At 40.1% G+C, this 20,108-nt stretch overlaps 3 protein-coding genes across 3 annotated transcripts in view; all 3 read right to left on the bottom strand.

The window, feature by feature from the left end:
- The window catches only part of LOC103406393 (TMV resistance protein N-like), a 119,067-nt gene that overhangs the window by 64,086 nt on the left and 34,873 nt on the right, over positions 1-20,108 (bottom strand). The gene's annotated exons all lie outside the window — the stretch shown is intronic.
- Positions 338-2,406, bottom strand: LOC139189021 (disease resistance-like protein DSC1). The gene has a single exon (XM_070807224.1). The coding sequence runs from the start codon at positions 1,996-1,998 to the stop codon at positions 631-633; it is 1,368 nt and encodes a 455-aa protein (XP_070663325.1). The 5' UTR covers positions 1,999-2,406; the 3' UTR covers positions 338-630.
- LOC103417122 (TMV resistance protein N-like) lies at positions 2,169-10,534 on the bottom strand. The gene is made up of 5 exons (XM_070805672.1): positions 9,897-10,534; positions 8,703-9,801; positions 8,230-8,535; positions 7,675-8,136; positions 2,169-2,174 (listed from the first exon to the last, which is right to left on the bottom strand). The coding sequence occupies exons 1-5, from the start codon at positions 10,394-10,396 to the stop codon at positions 2,169-2,171; spliced, it is 2,373 nt and encodes a 790-aa protein (XP_070661773.1). The 5' UTR covers positions 10,397-10,534.

The following is a 20,108-nucleotide window of genomic DNA, read 5'->3' as shown; positions in this document are numbered from 1 at the left end:
AAAATCACCAGACGCTAACAACCAAAAATAATTAAACTTAAAACTAAAATTAAAAAAATAGAAAGGAAACTTCCAAGGAATTCAAGCCATCCAACTCTGACTATTTGGTGGCAACTCAACAACATAACAAGGCCCTTTCGCACGGTTTTCGAACATTTTGCTCTTTGTTTTTCTCTTCGCAAAATTCTCAGTCTTCCAGCTTGACGTGTGCTCTATAGAAGACCATACTTTTTCAATGGAGAAAAAAAAAATCCAATTTATACGCTATTTGGTAGTTCAACTAATTTCATGAAATGTTTGATGTAGAATACGTACCTTAAATCGTATTACAATCGAATTTCGGACGGGAATGATTTGTTTTATTTCTTTCGGTACATGGGAGAGCAGAAAGCACAAAACAAGAAAGACTACCACAGTTTTTAAATTAGACTACCAAGTCTACAATAGTTTTTTCTCTACAATCGAGCATGGTTGATCTTGCACCTCGAGTTTTGTTCCCTTTCGGGTACTGGTCATCCCCTTGTTTCTTACAAGGACTCAAAGTATCACTTCCGCTTGCTTCAGACTCATCACAACTTCTCAGACTTTTAGTATCTTCCGCTACTCTTAGCTCCGTCACGCGACATCAGATTACTTAGTATCTTCAGCATACAACAGGCGGACTCCACACCTTTTTACCTTCACTGTGTATGAGTTAAGCGGTCTGTCATGATGATCTTTGGGGTAGAACTCAACAGATGCCTCAGTGACACCATTGTGAAGAGCAGTAGAGCATTGTGCTCCCCCCACAAGGTCAAATGTATTATACCACACAAACACGTGGTCCGAATTGAAATTGTAGCCGTTGCTTTCTTCACCTTGGGTTTCACCCCACAGTCGATCACACAAACGACAGCTAAATTCATGGCTTTTACCACTATTCCCTTTGAGTGTGGATTTACATCCGAACTCCAATCCTTGTTCAACATTATAGTTGTCAAATTCAACAAGAAGAGAGAAAACGAAGCCCAAGAAGTCTGACCCAAAACAATTTGGAGGAAGACGGATATTTATCGAAGATCCCTCATTTTGAGCTCCGAACCAATTAGGAATTTCATTTCCTGGACATACAATGGTAACTAAAGAATTTCCATCCAACGATTCCGCATTGTGTGACGCCGCCATTCGCAAAATTCGAAGATGTGCGTCGTCCATTATGCTGTTCCGCGCATTCTCATCCAATTTCAAGCAACCAGAAAATATAAGTTTCTCGGGGATCCTACCATAAACTCCATGTTCATAATCATCACGACCTTGTACAAGTTGAGTCCTTAAACTTGACACTTTCCCCAGAGAAGTGCAACCATGTGCTTCCAGCCAACGTACCCCTGGGAGCTCGGGTAAAGATTGAAGGCTTTTGCAATTATTTAACAACAGGCAAGACAGCCGAGAAGCTTGTTTGATGCTTGCTGGTATCCACTTAACCATGGTTCCTCTTAGATCTAATCCTCGTAATGAGGTTAAGCAAACGAGGCGATCAGGGATTTCTAATATACCGGAATAACTGAGAGTTGCTTCTTCCAAATCGTTCAAGCCAAATGAGGATGAAGGCAATTTTTTAAGTTTAGAACAGCCATCAAAACTGAGAGTTCTAAGACAGTTTAAATTGTAGATGCTGCTTGGGACAAACTCAAGCTTCTTGCACAGACGGAGATCTAATGTTTCAAGCCCAATTAGATTTTCGATTGATGAGGGCAGCTCTTTAACTGCTGTCCTTCTTAAACTAAGAAACTCTAGACGTTCCATAGGCTCCAAGATTTCAGGGAAACAGTTGAATCTACAGCACTCTTTCAGGTTAAGCTTCCAAAGGGATTTCAACTTACAAATGCTCTTCGGGAGACTCATGAATCTTTGGCAATTTTTCAAGTCAATGATTAGGAGATGAGAGAGAAATTCGATTGATGAAGGTAGCTCTTTAACTGCTGTTCCCTTTAATGAAAGAAACTTCAGATGTTCCATAGGCTCCAAAATTTCTGGGAAGCATTCAAATTTAGAGCAACCAGTGAGATCAAGTCCCTCAAGACATTTCAACTTACATATGCTCGTAGGGAGACTGACGAGACTTTTGCAATCTTTCAGTCCAATTTCAGTAAGACCAAAGAGACACTCAATTGATGAAGGCAATGTTTCTATTGCTGTCCCATTCAAAAAATCCTCCGTTCAGTGCAAATGGAGGCCAAAACGAGTTAGGGGTGAGGATCGGAGATCAAGAAATACCAAAGAGCGACCGTTTTCGTTACCTAGGATCTATCTTGCAAAAGAACGGAGAATTAGATGGAGATCTCAACCATAGAATACAAGCTGGATGGATGAAGTGGAAGAGTGCATCTGGCGTGTTATGTGACCGCCGTATGCCACTGAAGCTCAAGGGAAAATTTTATAGGACGGCAATAAGGCCGGCGATGCTGTATGGCACAGAATGTTGGGCGGTGAAACATCAACACGTACACAAAATGGGTGTAGCGGAGATGAGGATGCTTCGTTGGATGTGTGGGCACACGAGAAAGGATAAGATTAGGAATGAGGATATCCGGGGTAAAGTAGGAGTAGCCGAAATTGAAGGAAAGATGAGAGAAAATCGGTTACGGTGGTTTGGACATGTGCAAAGAAGGCCTACTGACGCTCCGATTAGAAGATGCGACTATGGGACAGAGGTTCAGGGCCGAAGGGGTAGAGGAAGACCTAGGAAAACTTTGGAAGAGACTCTAAGAAAAGACTTAGAGTACTTGGATCTAACGAAGGACATGACACAGGATCGAGCACAATGGCGTTCTAAGATTCATATAGCCGATCCCACTCAGTGACTTGGATTTTCCAAGTCTCCAACCGAGAAGTTTTCCTCACTCGGAAAATTAAGGGAACACTACCCCAACCTACATGCTCCACTCAGAAAGCTTCAACATACAAGCTTCAACATACAAGCTTCAACAAAAGAAAATTCAAAGAACTTAGCGAAGAAGGCTTTGGTGTATTTAACACAATACGTTGAAATGAAGGAAAGCTTATTTATTGATATCCCCGATAAGCTACAAATATGTACATATACATGAGTCAAAATAAACACACAAGAGGGAGCCTTCACAAAGGTTGCTTAGGAGAAGTCTCAGCAGTCGGTAGAGCTCCAGAAAGAGAAGGCACCGGAGGGGGATCATTTGGAGCCTCAGTACTGGACAGAACCCTAGAAGGAGGAGGCATCATAGGTTGATCATTTGGAGTTTCATTACGCGGTACAGCCCCAGAAGACGAAGGCAATAAATGCCTTTGGAACAAACCCACAAATCTCTGATGATCAAGTAAAACCTGACCATCAGTTTTCTTCATCTGGTCAAGCTTCCTCTTCATGTTTGTAGCATAGTCATGTGCGAGCCGGTGCAACTGTTTATTCTCATGCTTGAGCCCTCTAATCTCCTGTTTGAGACTCATCACTTCAGCCGCCAATGATTCAACTTGGCGGGTTCGAGCAAATAGGCGTTGGGCCATATTAGACACAGAACCTGCACACTGAACACTGAGAGCCAGCGAATCCTTAACAGCTAACTCATCAGACCGTTTGGAAAGTAGTCTGTTATCTTTGGGAGTGAGAAGGTTCCTGGCCACCACCGCAGCGGTCATATCATTCTTCATCACGGAATCCCCAACGGTAAGAGGACCAGTAGGGGAGACGAAGGATGGGCGCCATATGTTGTCTGGAGAAGGCGGGGCTGCCTCTTCAACAAGGTTCAAGTCAAAACGACGGTCGGAGGGGCCAGACATTTTCAAAGGTGTTGAAGAGAGAAGAGGTCGGACAAATCAAGATCTTAGAAGTGCAAGAATGAAGCTTCTACTGGTGGAGATTCAAGTGTGCTTTGGAACTTAATGCCAGCCCCTATAAAAATCTGCACTCGACGGAGCTTCAGAAATCGAAGAGGCGCCTGCTCAGAAATCGAAGAGGCGTTTGCTTTCTCAAAAGCTGGGCTGCTTAGAGATCACGAGGGTTGATCTCAGAAATCGAAGAGGCGTTTGATTTCTCAAAAGTTGGGCTGCTCAAAGACCTCGAAGGCTGATCTCAGAAATCGAAGAGGCGCTCGCTTTCTCAAAAGCTGGGCTCCCCAGAGACCACGAGGGCCGATCTCAGAAATCGAAGAGGCACCTACTTTTCCAGCCTTGTCAGCACCTGTCACACGCACACTCAGCTTTGCGGAAATTATGGGCATTCTGTCGAAGACTTCTGGGGAAGTAGAAAACACATTTATCTTACTGTTCAATCACCCACTTCCCACACGCAACAATAGCTCATGGGTACCACAGATAACTTTGCCAAAGTTCTCTGCCAAAGTTGAGCACGTGAAGCTTGCAGCTCCCACTACATCGCTCTGACCAAGAAGGGTAAAAGAATAGCAAAGAAACAGCACTAACAAAGTTTAGACCCATAAATTTTGAAGGTCTAGCTACCATATTATTACCCACAAGGGTAAAGGAATAGTACCACTGCTGGATAATTGGAAAGTCCCTGTGTGTCAACCTCTGTGCTTCGTGGCAAGGTAGACTAGCAAACATGCCCAACCTTTACTCACATTCGAGAAAATACTCCCAACAAGATTGCTTGCTCCAAAATCGAAGAGGCACCGCCCTCCGAATCTCGAGAGCCAGACTCCCAACATGATTACTTTCTCAAAAATCGAAGAGACACTGCTCCCCGAATCTTCGAGAGCCAGACCCCCAGCATGATTGCTTTCTCAAAAATCGATGAGGCATCGTTCTCCGAATCAATCGAAGAGGCGCTCGCTTTCTCAAAAGCTGGGCTGCTTAGAGACCACGAGGGCCGATCTCAGAAATCGAAGAGGCACCTACTTTTCTAGCCTTGTCAGCACCTGTCACACGCACACTCAGCTTTGCAGAAATTATGGGCATTCTGTCGAAGACTTCTGGTGAAGTAGAAAGCACATGAATCTTACTGTTCAATCACCCACTTCCCACACGCAACAATAGCTCATGGGTACCACAGATAACTTTGCCAAAGTTCTCTGCCAAAGTTGAGCACGTGAAGCTTGCAACTCCCACTACATCGCTCTGACCAAGAAAGGTAAAAGAATAGCAAAGAAACAGCACTAACAAAGTTTAGACACATAAATTTTGAAGGTCTAGCTACCATATTATTACCCACAAGGGTAAAGGAACAGTACCACTGCTGGATAATTGGAAAGTCCCTGTTTGTCAACCTATGTGCTTCGTGGCAAGGTAGACTAGCAAACATGCCCAACCTTTACTCACATTCGAGAAAACACTCCCAACAAGATTGCTTGCTCCAAAATCGAAGAGACACCGTCCTCCGAATCTCGAGAGCCAGACTCCCAACATGACTACTTTCTCAAAATCGAAGAGAGGGTAAAGGAACAGTACCATTGCTGGATAATTGGAAAGTCCCTGTGTGTCAACCTTTGTGCTTCATGGCAAGGTAGACTAGCAAACATGCCCAACCTTTACTCACATTCGAGACAACACTCCCAACAGATTGCTTGCTCCAAAATCGAAGAGGCACCGCCCTCCGAATCTCGAGAGCCAAACTCCCAACATGATTACTTTCTCAAAAATCGAAGAGACATTGCTCTCCGAATCTCGAGAGCCAGACCTCCAGCATGATTGCTTTCTCAAAAATCGAAGAGGCATCTTTCTCCGAATCTCGAGAGCCAGATACCACAGACCACTTTTTCAAAGTGCTCTGACAGAGTTAAAACATGTGAAACTGGCAGCTCCCACTACCGTGCTATGACCAAGCAGGGTAAAGGAATAACATTACTACTTCTTAGGGAGACTCCTATATATGTCGACCTCCATCCCCAACAGACAGGCAGACCTGCAAAAATGCTCAACCCTTCATCATATCTGAGAGGGCACTCCCAACGAAGCCTTTCGAAATATTCAGCTTTCCTTCCCCCCGATAATACCTCTGCAAACAAGCTATACTAGAGCAAGAATATCTCATATCATTAGGGTTAAAAGCAAGAGTATCCCATATCATGCTTTTTCCCTGTCTTTTCCTTTGGCCTTGTTTTTACCTGCAAGACAAGGAGAAAGAGAGCAATCAGTCAGCACTTGGAATCAAGCTTCCAGCCAGGAACTGACTGCCTGGAACCCCTTACCTGATTACTTACCTGGCATTACTCTCGAGTACTCATCTTCAACATCTTATATTTCCAGGGAAGATTCCGCATCTGCTTGGGGAACAGATAGGGCAAGTGCGAAGGATACAAGGAAGCATGTGGAGACAAGCGTAACAGCACACGTGCCGATACATCTATTACTCTGTCAAAAGCAAAAGTATCCCATATCAGCAGGGTGGAACGTACTCTAGATTTGATGGACTTGTTTTGACCCTCAAATTCTTCAGTCGGCCTTATACTCTGGAGGAAACCAGAAAACCCTCCAGCTCAGTTCAAGAATAAGCCTGTGGAAAGTTACTTCTTCAAAAGCAAAAGTATCTCATATCATCTCTTCTCATTTTTCTTCTCTTTATCCTTCATGCTGCTGCAAGATGGGGAGAAGGTGAACAATCAGTCGGAGCTCTGATTGCTTACCTTGTCTGTCACCTCTTTCAGCAGACCCCCTAGCTCGGCGACTTGGGGGACTCCTACTACATGGTTTGTATCGCGCTTGACCAAGCCTGAAACTACAAGTAAGCTTCAAGTGAAATTGATACATTACCTTGTGCATCTCCACCAGTTAAAGATACCACCCCTGGATGGAGGAAGAGTACTTCCAGAGAAGATGCCACATCTACCTATGAGACAGATAAGGCAAGTCAAGACGACACCACACTCCGATACTTAGAAGTTTCGTGATTACGAGATCATTCTCCCACAATATTTCCTAATGTCATTTGTACTAAATCATTCACTTGTACTCACTAAAGGGGAGCTTGAACCTATGTACTTGTGTAAACCCTTCACAATTAATGAGAACTCTTCTATTCCGTGGACGTAGCCAATCTGGGTGAACCACGTACATCTTGTGTTTGCTTTCCTATCTCTATCCATTTATATACTTATCCACGCTAATGACCGGAGCAATCTAGCGAAGATCACAAAAAGCGACCGTTTTCGCTACCTTGGATCTATCTTGCAAGAGAACGGAGAATTAGATGGAGATCTCAACCATAGAATACGAGCTGGATGGATGAAGTGTAAGAATGCATCCGGCGTGTTGTGTGACCGTCGTAGGCCACTGAAGCTCAAGGGAAAATTTTATAGGACGACAATAAGGCCAGCGATGTTGTATGACACAGAATGTTGGGCGGTGAAGCATCAACACGTACACAAAATGGGTGTAGCGGAGATGAGGATGCTTCGTGGGATGTGTGGGCACACGAGAAAGGATAAGATTGGGAATGAGGATATCCGAGGTAAAGTAGGAGTAGCCGAAATTGTAGGAAAGATGAGAGAAAATTGGCTCCGATGATTTGGACATGTGCAAAGAAGGCCGAATGACGCTCCGGTTCGAAGATGTGACTACGGGACAGAGGTTCAGGGCCGAAGGGGTAGAGGAAGACCTAGGAAAACTTTGGAAGAGACTCTAAGAAAAGACTTAGAGTACTTGGATCTAACGGAGGACATGACACAAAACCGAGCGCAATGGCCTTCTAGGATTCATATAGCCGACCCCACTTAGTGGGAAAAGGCTTTGTTGTTGTTGTTGTTGTATATACCTAGGAAGCTCCCAAACCTTGCGAAGTGATGAGCAGCCCTCTATACTAAACCGAAAGGGGAATTTCAGCTTGCAACTGCAGCTTGGAAGATTCTCAAGATCTTTACAAAATTCGATATCCAGGTGAGAAAGATTTTCGTTTGACCAAACTGATGAAGGCAATTCCTTTATTGCAGTCTCTGACAAATATAAGGTTTTAATGCTGATTGGCAACTCCGGAAGATATTTGAGATTTGAGCATCCTCTCAGCCCAAGAAAACTAAGTTTGTCAAGATATTGAAAATACGAAGGAATTTCAACCAAACTTTTACAGCAACCAAGATTTATATGTTCAATTTTTCGACTCAGGGAGAGATCTGGAATTTCAGTCAGGTGTTTGGAGAAGCTAAAATCGATCACTTTTAAATTCGCAAGTTTCTGTAGAAAGAAAAGAGGAATGACAAGAATGCATAACAAAGCCAGATAATTCCACACTAAGTTTTTGACAAGAACTAAAATAAGAATATATACCTGGCCTTTACTCCAAAGCTGTTCGACTTGACTGTGGGCCATTTGAATGTTAACGAGATTTTGAGGAGAAAATTTTGATGGAAAATATTTCAAAGGGTATCCCTCCCAGTGAAGATAACTAAGCGTATCGGGAAGAGACTGAAGACCTTCAGGAACGTACAATTTGCTGCACTTATTGTCTAAGCTAGAAGAATTATAGATCTCCAGCACTCTAAGATTATACATCTTTTTGAAGGCTGCGGGATTCAAGTGTAGCTCTTTAATCTTAGACATATTAAAGAATATGCATTCAACTGTTGCAGTTCCCTGACAAACAAAAGACCAGAAGTATAAACGAGGATGCAGTAGACAACAAAATATTCTGATTTTTTTTTAATCATAAATGAGTTACTTCTTGGTGTCTTTCATAGAATTCAAGATTTTTTTTTCTTTTTTTTTTATAGAAAAAGAAAATGAATGCATTTGGCTCTTACTGTATTATTCTTCAACACATGAGAGACATCCTCCTCAATGAATAACCTACTGCGTTTTCCGGGCTCCTCAATACACTGCTCACGAACCATTTCCAGTCCCATTTCTTGTAGTAAATCATGCATTTCTAGGCAGTTCATCTCTGAAATTGAAATGAGAGACTTATCAATGAGAACTTTAATACCTCCTGCAAAAAAACCACGAATATCTAACATTTCTTTTGCAAGACGTATATCCATCCCTTTGTAAAAACATGCTATATCAAGAAATATCTCCTTTGCATTTTTTTCTAATCCATCGAAACTTAGTCTCAACACATTCTGAATTTTACGGTTGGGAAACTTTTTCAACTCGTTCAATTGATCTTCCCAGTCTTGTTTGCTCTCACAGTGAAGGAATAAGGAGCCCAAAATTATAAGAGCTAGTGGTATGCCTCCGGCAAAATCGACCACCATTCTTGACAACTCTGTATAATATGACCCCATAGAGTCATTTTTGAAAGCGTGCAAATGAAAGAGCTGAAGAGCTTCATCACACCTTAATCCCTCAACCTTGAATATCTTGTCAGGATCACCCATTTTCTTAAGTAGTCGTCTGTCTCTAGTTGTTATAATGATTCGACTTCCGCAACCAAACTGAATATCATCACCAACTAGAAGTTCCAATTGGCTTGAATCATTCACATCGTCAAGAACAATGAGTACCTTTGTACGGCTGAGCCTTTCTCGAACAAAACTTCGTCCTATAGATGGAGTGTCAATATTTAGATCTTTTTCGTTTAGTATCTCACGAAGAAGTGCATTCTGCAAGTGCTTTAGTCCATGTCTTTCTGACTCCTCCCTCACATTTGAAAGAAAACATGAAGCCTCAAATTTAGAAGTGAGTCGGTGAAAAACAGCTTCAGCAAGGGTGGTCTTGCCAATGCCACCCATTCCCCAAATACCCACAGTGCAAACATCTGGTGAATCAATGCATAATAATGATTCAATTTGCTCAATTTGGATTTCAATTCCGACCAGGCCCTTTAAGTTGCTTGACGATTTGTGATTCAATTTGCTCAAAACATCTTGGGCAACTTTCTCAACAAAATCGGCCTCTGTCCTGGAAAATATGATTGTGCAGCACAAACAGTATGTATTTAGTATGCCTTAACAATTATTGTAGTAGAAATTGATACAAGTTAGATAGTTAGTTACCCTGTTTTGTTTGAGGCATCAAACCCAGAGATATCGGCTGCATCCGTCAAAGCAGCCCTCCACTTGAGCACCTTGTCCATACTGTCCTTGAAACGTTGTTCAAGTTGAGCAAATGCATCTCCATAACTCCCCTGCTGTTTTCGTACATGGGATGGATCTATGCCGTAAAAGATGGGTACAACAATCTGTCCGTATCTATCCTTGCATTCTAGTATATGCGCAAGTTCCTCCAAACACCATGTGGAAGAAGCATAGTTTTTCGAGAAAATGACGACCGAAAGCTTTGATTTTTCAATTGCTTCTAGAAGGTTAGGTGCAATTTTATCCCCACTCTCAAGCTTGTAATCAATGTAGGTCTCAATTTTCTTCCGAACTAAAGCGGAATAGAGATGGCTGGTGAAAGTATCGCGGGTGTCAACACCTCTGAAACTAAGAAACACATCATATTTTTCTTGACAGACGGTATCCGAAGCAGAAGAAGAATCAGCCATATCATTCATAAACTGCAAACCCACAAGTCAAAGCATCATACGTTCACCATAACCAAGCTCATTTTTGCCAAATTCATACATAATACATATTGATTTTACCATTTTTTCTTTTCAATAACCGAAATAAATTACAACGAAGATCCTCTCCGGATCTTAAACCAGAAATTTACCATCTTTTTTACTTTATTAAAGATACAACAAGAGATTGTGTTGTCATAGAGAACTGTCGGAGCGTAAATAAAAGGATAAAAATTGCAGAGAGATTAAATGCTAAGTAAGAAACAAATGTAATTAAGGAAGGATGAACTGCACCTCAGCCTCAGGAAATTATTAACAAGTTGAAAGTTGCAGAGGGATTACCTTAATTTCCACTTTCCGGGAAGAGGAAATGTATGCAGAGATTTGACCAAACTTGGAACCAAATGTCTTGTATGGCTTGCTCACTCATTCTACACCAAACAACCCATAACTGGAATGGGACGGGTCGGGTCGGGTCCCAACTAAATGATATAGTGAAAAGAGTTTTGTTTTTTGTTTTTAGAAGATACAATATTATCTACGGAAATGATGATCTTAGTCTCATAATGAATTAGTAATAATATAGTTCAAATTAAATTTAATTAAAGTAAGACTTTTTACTTATAAATGAAGTTGTATTTTAAATTGTAATACTAAATGGTATAGTGAAAAGAGTTGCGACATGTAGCCAAACTCCATCCTCGTCATCATGCATCACCATCACGACTTAATTACGTCGTCATTCAAAGTTTAGAAGCCCGCTCCACTCAGAGATTGAGGGCTCAAAGTAATTCTAATTTAGTACTCTTATCAACTTTATAAATTTATTTTTTACTCTAATTGTTTTCTTGGCCTATATTTGTTATTTTGGAAGCAGTTTCCAAAATGTGATGTGTAATGGCTCATTTGGCAAATGTTTTTAAATGACTGAAAGCGTTTTTAGAGAAAAAAAATTTGGATTCCAAAAACACTAGTTATGTGTTTCTTGCTAGAAGCATTTCAAATGCTTTTCCAGAATTAACTTGTATTTTTACTAAAGTTTGGTTTCAAAATCATTTTATTTAAAAGCGTTTTCAGTTGTTTAAAAACTCTTGTCAAACGAGCCCTAAATAACTTCCACCCACACAAAAAAAAGGGAATATCTAGAAAAAATCACGATTTGTTGCTTATCTCTTTCAATCCCCACAAAATGCTAAGATTAGGAGGTGTTAATTCCTTTCATGGCCAATCCCTTGTAATCCCCCACAAATGAGAAATTATTTGTCTCCGGCCCTCGATCTTCCCTCATACCCTGAATTATATGAATTCTGCGATTCAACCAATTCCAATGTATCATACGAACGAAACGAGTGATAAGAAGAGTTTACATTTTATATGATGAAAATTTGGACAACATGCATACTAGATATCTAACAGGGAACAAGGATCCTCTCCGGATCCTCTTTATGGGGATCCGAGGGATCAATCAATCTTGTACGATGATCCTCTGGAACCCCACAAAGAGGATCCGGAGAGGATCCTTGTTCTCTAATAGGGAATCGATATCTGGAAATAATGTGTTTCTTGTTAGAAACACTTCAAATGCTTTTCCAGAATTAACTTGTATTTTTACTATGGTTTGGTTCCAAAAATATTTTATCTAAAAGAACTTTCAGTCGTTTAAAAGCATTTGTGACACACCCCGACCCGGAATGTCCACTAGGACTCCGAATCGAGCTGTGCTGGCCGACACCTAGAAGGTGACGAAGCCATAAAGTATGATGATGTGGAAAAATTGTGAATAAATTTAAACCTAAGAGTGCCTAAATACCAGAGTGCACTGGTGAGTGGGTATGAACCCACTTCACACGTGACGTTAGAGCATAAGTAAGTACAAAAGAGTGAATTAAGAGTCGTACCCTCGAAATAATCTCCAGTACTCAGAATCGCCACAAATCTTCGACAATAAGAAAGCTTAGCTAATAAAACCTGGAGGGTGATGACAAGACAAGGGTGAGTGGCCCTGTAATAAAATTTTAATAGAAACCATATAAAACATCCTAACCCCTCGCCACAACACTTGTATAATTTCCAGAAAAATCATAAATATATCACAACACTGCATCTCGTCAGCAATATCGAATAATTATGTGATTAATAACTCATACTAGTACGCAAGTCGAAGTCACCTATGGTGACCTGTACGACTTACTCATATCTCATCACATATACTAATTCATCATATATTTCATCACATATGCTAACTCATCACATATTCATCACATATGCTAGCTCATCACATATTCATTACATATGCTAGCTCATCACATATTCATCACATATTCATCACGTATGCTAGCTTATCACATATTCATTACATATGCTAGCTCATCACATATCCATCACATTTTCATCACGTATGCTAGCTCATCACATATTCATCACATATTTATCACGTATGCTAGCTCATCACATATTCATTACATATGGTAGCTCATCACATATTCATCACGTATGCTAGCTCATCACATATTCATTACATATGCTAGCTTAAAAGTCGGAGTCACCTCTAGTGACCTATACGACTTATCCATATCTCCTCATATATCTCATTAATCATTGCTAGCATATGAGTCGGAGTCACCTATAGTGACCTGTACGACATATTCGTATCTCATCGCATATGCAAATGATATGTCAGCCGGATCCACCTTTTGTGGCCTGTACGGCTAATTTTATAGCTCATAGCTCATTCTAGCCAGAGTTACCTCTAGTGACCTATACGGCATTACGCCTGTACACGAGTCAGAACTACTGTAGTGGTCTGTACGACAAGACTGGGTGTAAATGAATATGCTCAAGTGCTACGATCACGTGAAGAGTCACCTACGAGTCGAAACCACCTATAGTGGTCTGTTTGCGAGAGGTGAACATTACGTGAAGGACTGTGCCCTGGCCACAGACGGGAGCACTAACACCGGGGTGTAGGTTTGTGAGTTTTAAATGCATTTAATACCACATGTACGACTCATAAGCAACCTGTACGACAATGCCGGAGTTGCCTACTATTGCAACATGTACGACCGTGTCGGAGTTACTTAAAACATAAATGTAGTCATACCATAACCCCCTCAGTTCAACTAATACCGTATACTTACTTGAACTTACCTAAACTTACCTGAACTTACCTGAACTTACTTGAGTGTCTTACGTTCACCTTTGCACTTCAGAGCGTTCACAATAATTATGTGCAAAGAATATACATATGGATATGCCATGATGAAATCTAAACTTAAAACATTTCATAATATTTCCAATTATAAAATACGGTGTACTAACTATTAATCACCAAAACATAAAGTTAAAACGCATATTTTTCACCAATATCCTTCACATTGCTCAATTCCTTAAACAAGGTTATTATCTCGATTATTTAATCTCATTTCCTATATGGCTGCATCTAACGTCTCGTTAGACTGCCTATGTACCCTAAACATGGATCAAGCCATTCATAGTTCACGACAGTGTTTCAAAGCATTCACAGTAATCATAAGCAATAATCAATTTATAAACATTTATGGAATTGTCCATCATATATATATATATATATAATATACGATAGAGAGGAAAAGACCCACTCACCTGAGGTCCACGTTACGACTCCCTAGCACGCATATCGAGACATCACGAACCATCGTCGCCTACGACCAATTATTAACTCACATATCAGAGTTCTGACCGATAAAATACATAATTTACATAAAACGCATCCCTACGCAATTCAATTCGGAAGATCAGCATCACGGATTTCTGATATGTTGCTTCCAAAGATCCACATTATGCTTCTAGAATAACATACTAAAATTCATTATGATCCAACGGTCAGATTTTCGTCAATTGTCCAAAACTAAGTGACGGTTAACATTTATTTTATAAACTTACAATCCAATTCGGGAAGATCCGTACATCAGATTCCCAATCTGTAAGTTCCTATGATCTTCAAATATTATGCACTATAATTTATTAAAGTTTGGTGACGATCCAACGGTCAGATCGTCGATTCATATTTTGACATATTCACGTGTCGAAATAAAACTAAGCCCAAATAATGAAATTACGTCATAGGGATATCAATTATGAACCCAGGGCATCTAATAGCACTTAATTAAAACATCATTGGCCCACAGGCCACTTGTCGCCGCACGCGCCACCGCAGGTGGCGGTCGGCCCTCCCGACTTGTCGGAAAATTCAACTATTTTTTAAAATTATCACAAATTACAGAATTGAAGATCTCAAAGAGTAGAGTAAAGTTTATATCTATGGCCAGTCCCATTTGGCCTAGAAAGGCTCCAATTTTGCTAAACCCTTACGAAACTCTAGAATTGGGTGTGATTCGATTCGACCTCCAAACTTGCTTCGACGCTTCCATCATTGCTTGGGCTTTGCTCCTGGGTTCTAGGGGAGTGTTTTGGTAGTGGTAATTGAAGGAAAACGTTTCACAAATGGGTGGATTTCGAGTAACCTTTCCCCGCAGCACCCATGGTGGTTTTTCCACCAAACTTCAATCAATTTCCTTCTAATTTTGGGTGGAAATGGAAGAGGAAAGGTTATGGAGTAGGTTGCAGGTAGTGGGAAGGTTTGAATCGCCGGAAAAATGGCCAAATTTGGCCGGGTGCTTGTCGGGTCGAGCGGGTCAAGGGGGAAACCCGGTTTCCCCGTTCATTTTCTTCTTCCTCCTTTCCCTCCTTTCTCCCTTCTCTGGTTAGACACTTCCTCCTATCTCCTTTCCCCATTCGTCTACCCTCTCTCTCTCCATTTTCTGATTGGACAGTAGCCCTTTCTTTTCTTCCTTCCCCCATTCCCTACACTTCTTCCCCTCTTCTTCCTCTTTTCAAATAACTAAATATAAAAAAAAAAATTGTTATAAACATTATGAAAATATATAAATAGTGACTTAAACCAAAAATACTTCTCGAGTACTTCAGGAAAACGCTAAAGGATTAATTCATACACCTCACTATATGCTGATTCACGAAAGTCAATACCCTCGCCTCTAAGGGTATTTTTCGTAAATTCACATTTTAAAATTTATAAAATAATAAAATTTGGAACAGGTTGTCACAATTTGTCAAACGAGCCCTAAATAATTTCCACGCACACAAAAAAGAGTTTTTGAAGAAAAAAAATCATGATTTGTGGTTTATCTATTTCAATCCCCACAAAATGCTACTTTCGTTAGGTACTATTTATATTCAATTTAAAATTTAAAATTTAAAATGATTTCTAATCGCACGATGTACGATGAACGGACACGATTAATTGATCATCCAGATCCCCATAAAGAGGATCCATAGAGAATCCTTGTTCTTTAACAGGGAATCTGTCACATCCCCGCCCGGCCAATCGTGGCCGTTGAAATTTGATCCAATGGCTACAAATAGTGGGGCCCTCTAAAAATTATAATAATTGTAGCCGTTTGATCAAATTTCAACGGTCACGATTGCCTGCTCAGTAGGCTCAGTTTTTAAGGGTCAGGAGATGATTCTGATCCCTACTTTTCTATGTTTTTCTACCAACATTAACATCATTTTCTTAAAAAAATAAACACTTTTATTTTATTTTATCAAACACATTTTATGTTCTAAATTTTTTAATAAGCTAGTTTTTTTTTTCAAAAAGCACCACAGCTGTGAAATCCCGTTTCCTGATTTCACTGTTATAATCTACGTATTTGTATTATTGAGAATTTATATTATTTTTCGAAAATTTATGTTAATTTATTTGAATTTAGATTTCAATTAAACTAGTTACGAAGAGTGAAGTTTAGAAAATAATTATTTAAAATTCGTTGACCTTTTGAGGTCACAAGTAACATTTTCAAATAGATCTTGAAACCATGAACGCATATGCGAAAGCCGTTTACGAGTCCGGATTATAACGGTATAGTTACGGACGTTTAAAATCGTTTTACTAAACTATAGGTTTTAAATTAATTAAAACTTACACCATGTGGGAATGGTAACCAATTGAAGTTGAGGACCAATTAGATTAGTTGTTGAGGGACCAATCTGAAATTAAGTAGGGGAGGAAGGAATAACCCAAAAAACATAAAATAAAAAAATAAAAATAAAAAAGCTGCCTGATGGCAGCGAGGAAGGGGGGATTAAGGGAGAAAAGGAGGGAACCAAAGGGGGGACGAATTAGGGAGAAGGTGAAAGAGAGGGTATCAATGGGATAAGAGAAAAGGAGGGAAAAGAGGGAGAGGGGGAAACAGCCAACCCCCTAACCCGTTTTCGACTCGCGAGCTATCAATTTTGACCCCGCCGTATCTCCCTCATCTGACTTTCATTTTGGATGATCTTGGTGTCCATGGAAAGGTCTCGACAATCTCAACATCTAGGTGTTGTTAGATTTCCCATTTTATCACCCATTTTTCCAGGTTGAAGCCACAAGAGCCGAGGGTTTTCCGGCAACTTTTCTCCTTTTCCGATGATTTTGAAGGCTATTGTCGTCAATCCCCACCATGAATAGACTTACCTCAACCCTAGGAAAAAATCTCAAGCAGTGGCAATCGACAAGCACCCTTTTATGGGGTTTACGGTGGATCGAGGCAGATTTGAGGTGTTTCCCAGTCGAATTGGACCTCGGCCCAGGTATGAAAGTTGTTCCTCTAATTGAACTCTACTTGCTTGTAAAATTTGGTAATTTTTGGAGTTAGTAAGAAAATTAGGTTTCTGGCGAATGAAAATCACCACCCGCGGCGGCGCGTGGCCAGTGGGCTGACGATACCTTTCTAAGTTCAATTAGATGTCCTGATTTTGTATTTAATATTCGTATGACGTGGTTTGATCGTTTGAACCTAATTTCACTATGATACATTACTTGATCAAAATATGAATTGATGATCCGATCGTTGGATCATCACCAAACTTTAATATGTTATAGAACGTAATATTTGAGGATAGCTGGAACTGACAGATCAGAAATTCAATGTACGGATCTTCCTGAATTAGATTTTTACGTTAGTAAAATTAATTGTTAACCATCACCTAATTTAGCAATTGGTGGAGATCCGACCGTTGGATCACGATGAGAATTTAGTATGTGGTTCTATGAGCATAATGTGGACTTTGGGAAGTTATGGATCAGAAATCCGACGAACGGATCTTCCAGATCGAATTTCGTAGGGTTGTAGACCCTACCGTTGATCGAGAGTTGACTTTTGGTCAACATGTCTCGAAACGTTCTAAATACTAAATCTAGTACCACGGAATATTAAGTGAAGTCTAGTGGAACCACTTTGGTCTGGGAGTGACTTGAATATATGTGATATAGTTATTGCCTTGATTTCTTATATTAATATCGTATGTGAATATGATTTGGGTTAAAAATGAAATTTCTATTGAAATGTGAATATTATATATATATGCCATAGATCTAAGTTTATTAAATGTGAATTCTATTGAAGTGTTATTTTTATTTCTAGCCATTGATCTATTTTTATTAAGTATGATTTGACTTGTGCATTGGAAATATGGTTTGTATTGTATGATTGGATTGATGTGATGAAATGTGAGGGCTAGTAGTGGACCGTTAACCCATTGTCATGGGGTTTGTTGCTTCGAAACATGTTTCACCCCTCATATAATTATTTCATTTCTCGTTTCGTTAAGTCTCTGTAACTTGAGTAACCTAACTTGATCCATGTCATGTTTCATTGATTGGTGTTATACATTGTACTTTGCGATTTCGTTGAGTGATGGTCCGGAATCCCTTCTACTTCGCGATTCCGTTGAGTGATGGTCCAGAATCGTATCCTGGTTTGTATTCCATTGAGTGATAGTCCGGAATCCCCTTTGGTGTCTTAGTTCCGTTGGGTGGTCTGAAATCCCCTTTTCCAAAGATGTAGGCTTTGGCCGAATTGTGTTGCTCTAGCCCTGCATTTCAGTGTGTTGTACGTGTTATTATTTGGTGTGATTATTGGATGATGTTGGATGTAATTGTTATGATTATGATAGACCGTTGACCATTATGGCTATGGATTATTATTGCGCTTCATCGATTACTCTTTGAGATGTTGCTCGTGCTGAATTGTGTATTATGTTAAGACATGGCGGTTTATGTGATGAATATTCGAGTGTAGTGAAAAGGGTGAACTACGAATGGTTTGATCCCTATTGAGCGTACGTAGGCAGTCTAATGAGGAGGTTAGATGCAGCCATAAGGTATACGAAAAATCACTACTCAATTTGAGGCTTGAGCGTGCTTGGTATATATTCTGGAGGCGAGGTATGTTAGATATACAGATACTTGGTGACGTCACGTGTCAATCCTGGACGTATGTCGGGATCGGGGCATGACAACAGCCCCAAATCGTCCTAAAAAGTTTGTGAAAACAAGAGCAGCATTTTCTTTGTTTTCTTGGTAAATCAACAGTTGAGCATTTAGCTCCCTCTACAAGTTCAAAGGCATTATACCACAAACACATGATGGGAATCTAATATAAGCTTATAGGACCAAAACATTTCGACATCCAAACACGGAACATAGTAAGGTTCTTCGAATTCATGACTTTTGTCGCTTCTAGTTTTGAAAGTGTACTCACATCCAATCATAAAATTCGGTGCGAAAGTACAGTGGTTGAATGCAACAACAACAGATAGAGAGAAAACCAAGAAACCTTCACGAAACCAATTAGGAGGAACCTTGATGTTTATCCAACATCCTTCAGGAGGAAGCTTTCCTGTAAAATAATGGACATCATAGTTTTTTAACATATGAAAACATAACAGTTGGTGTGACAGTAGTGAGATAGAGTGTATATGAGAGAAAGACCATATAATTTAATTGAAGTTCTGGATCATCTGATGGTTCTTCAAAATTTTCAAGTTCAAGATCTGAATTAGCCTATTATACTTTATAAATTTCTTCTAGGCGAGTTTAAGCCTTTTCCTGCTGGGCAGAGGCGTTTCCACTGCCGCCCCACCTCCAAATGACATGCCCTGATCCCGATGTCTGGGGGACAGTGGGATGGCCACGTGTTGGCCGACATCCGAGGGTGACGCAAGCCATTTAATGAATGCATATGCCGAGAACATGTGAAACATGCATATAAATTTCACGCTAACTACACCAAGAAATTTTCATATACAAACGTTATCCAAAATAATATAATAATATTCAACCGTCAATAAAATGATAGTGGTAATGCATGACATGTTCAAAGCATACATCTAATTCAAAATACAAGCGGAAGGTGTAACGGAAAGTGCCATTACAAGTGATGTTAAAAGCAGAGAGGATGACGCAATATCACTGGTAGGGGAATGCCTCGTAGCTCGGATCTTATGCCTCGTTCCTATGTCCTGAGGAGGCACAAAACAAACATGAGTAGACCAAGTTGATATATAAGTAGTACAAACATAGATTTTCACAACGTACTAACCCCCAAAGTTTATGACTAATAGCATAATATGTGATACGTTTTTCGAAAACCCTAGCATGCCATAAAACTTTTCATAAAACATATATTATATATAGTGTGCTTAGAAGTGGTATCAAAATCGTCCAAAGGCTCCCCTTCACATGCTTGTAGGCAGGACATACACCCGTAGGCAGAACATACACCACTAGATAATCACAAAAACATTGTATATAATCTTTCCAACATAAGTACATATATCTCAAAACATCTTCATAGTATATAGTCATCCATCATATATA

The sequence above is a fragment of the Malus domestica genome, chromosome 10 (genome assembly GCF_042453785.1).
Source record: "Malus domestica chromosome 10, GDT2T_hap1".
NCBI classification, from domain to species: Eukaryota; Viridiplantae; Streptophyta; class Magnoliopsida; order Rosales; family Rosaceae; genus Malus; species Malus domestica.
This window is presented reverse-complemented; position numbering and strand designations above follow the sequence as displayed.

Bases quoted from the DNA above. Each gene is read 5' to 3' on its own strand.
- LOC103417122 (XM_070805672.1), bottom strand. From the start codon at position 10,396: ATGAATGATATGGCTGATTCTTCTTCTGCTTCGGATACCGTCTGTCAA. The intron at 9,802-9,896 runs GTAACTAACTAT...CATATTTTCCAG, and splicing joins GATGCCTCAAACAAAACAGG to GACAGAGGCCGATTTTGTTG. The intron at 8,137-8,229 runs GTATATATTCTT...TTCTTTCTACAG, and splicing joins AGCTTTGGAGTAAAGGCCAG to AAACTTGCGAATTTAAAAGT.
- LOC139189021 (XM_070807224.1), bottom strand. From the start codon at position 1,998: ATGGAACATCTGAAGTTTCTTTCATTAAAGGGAACAGCAGTTAAAGAG.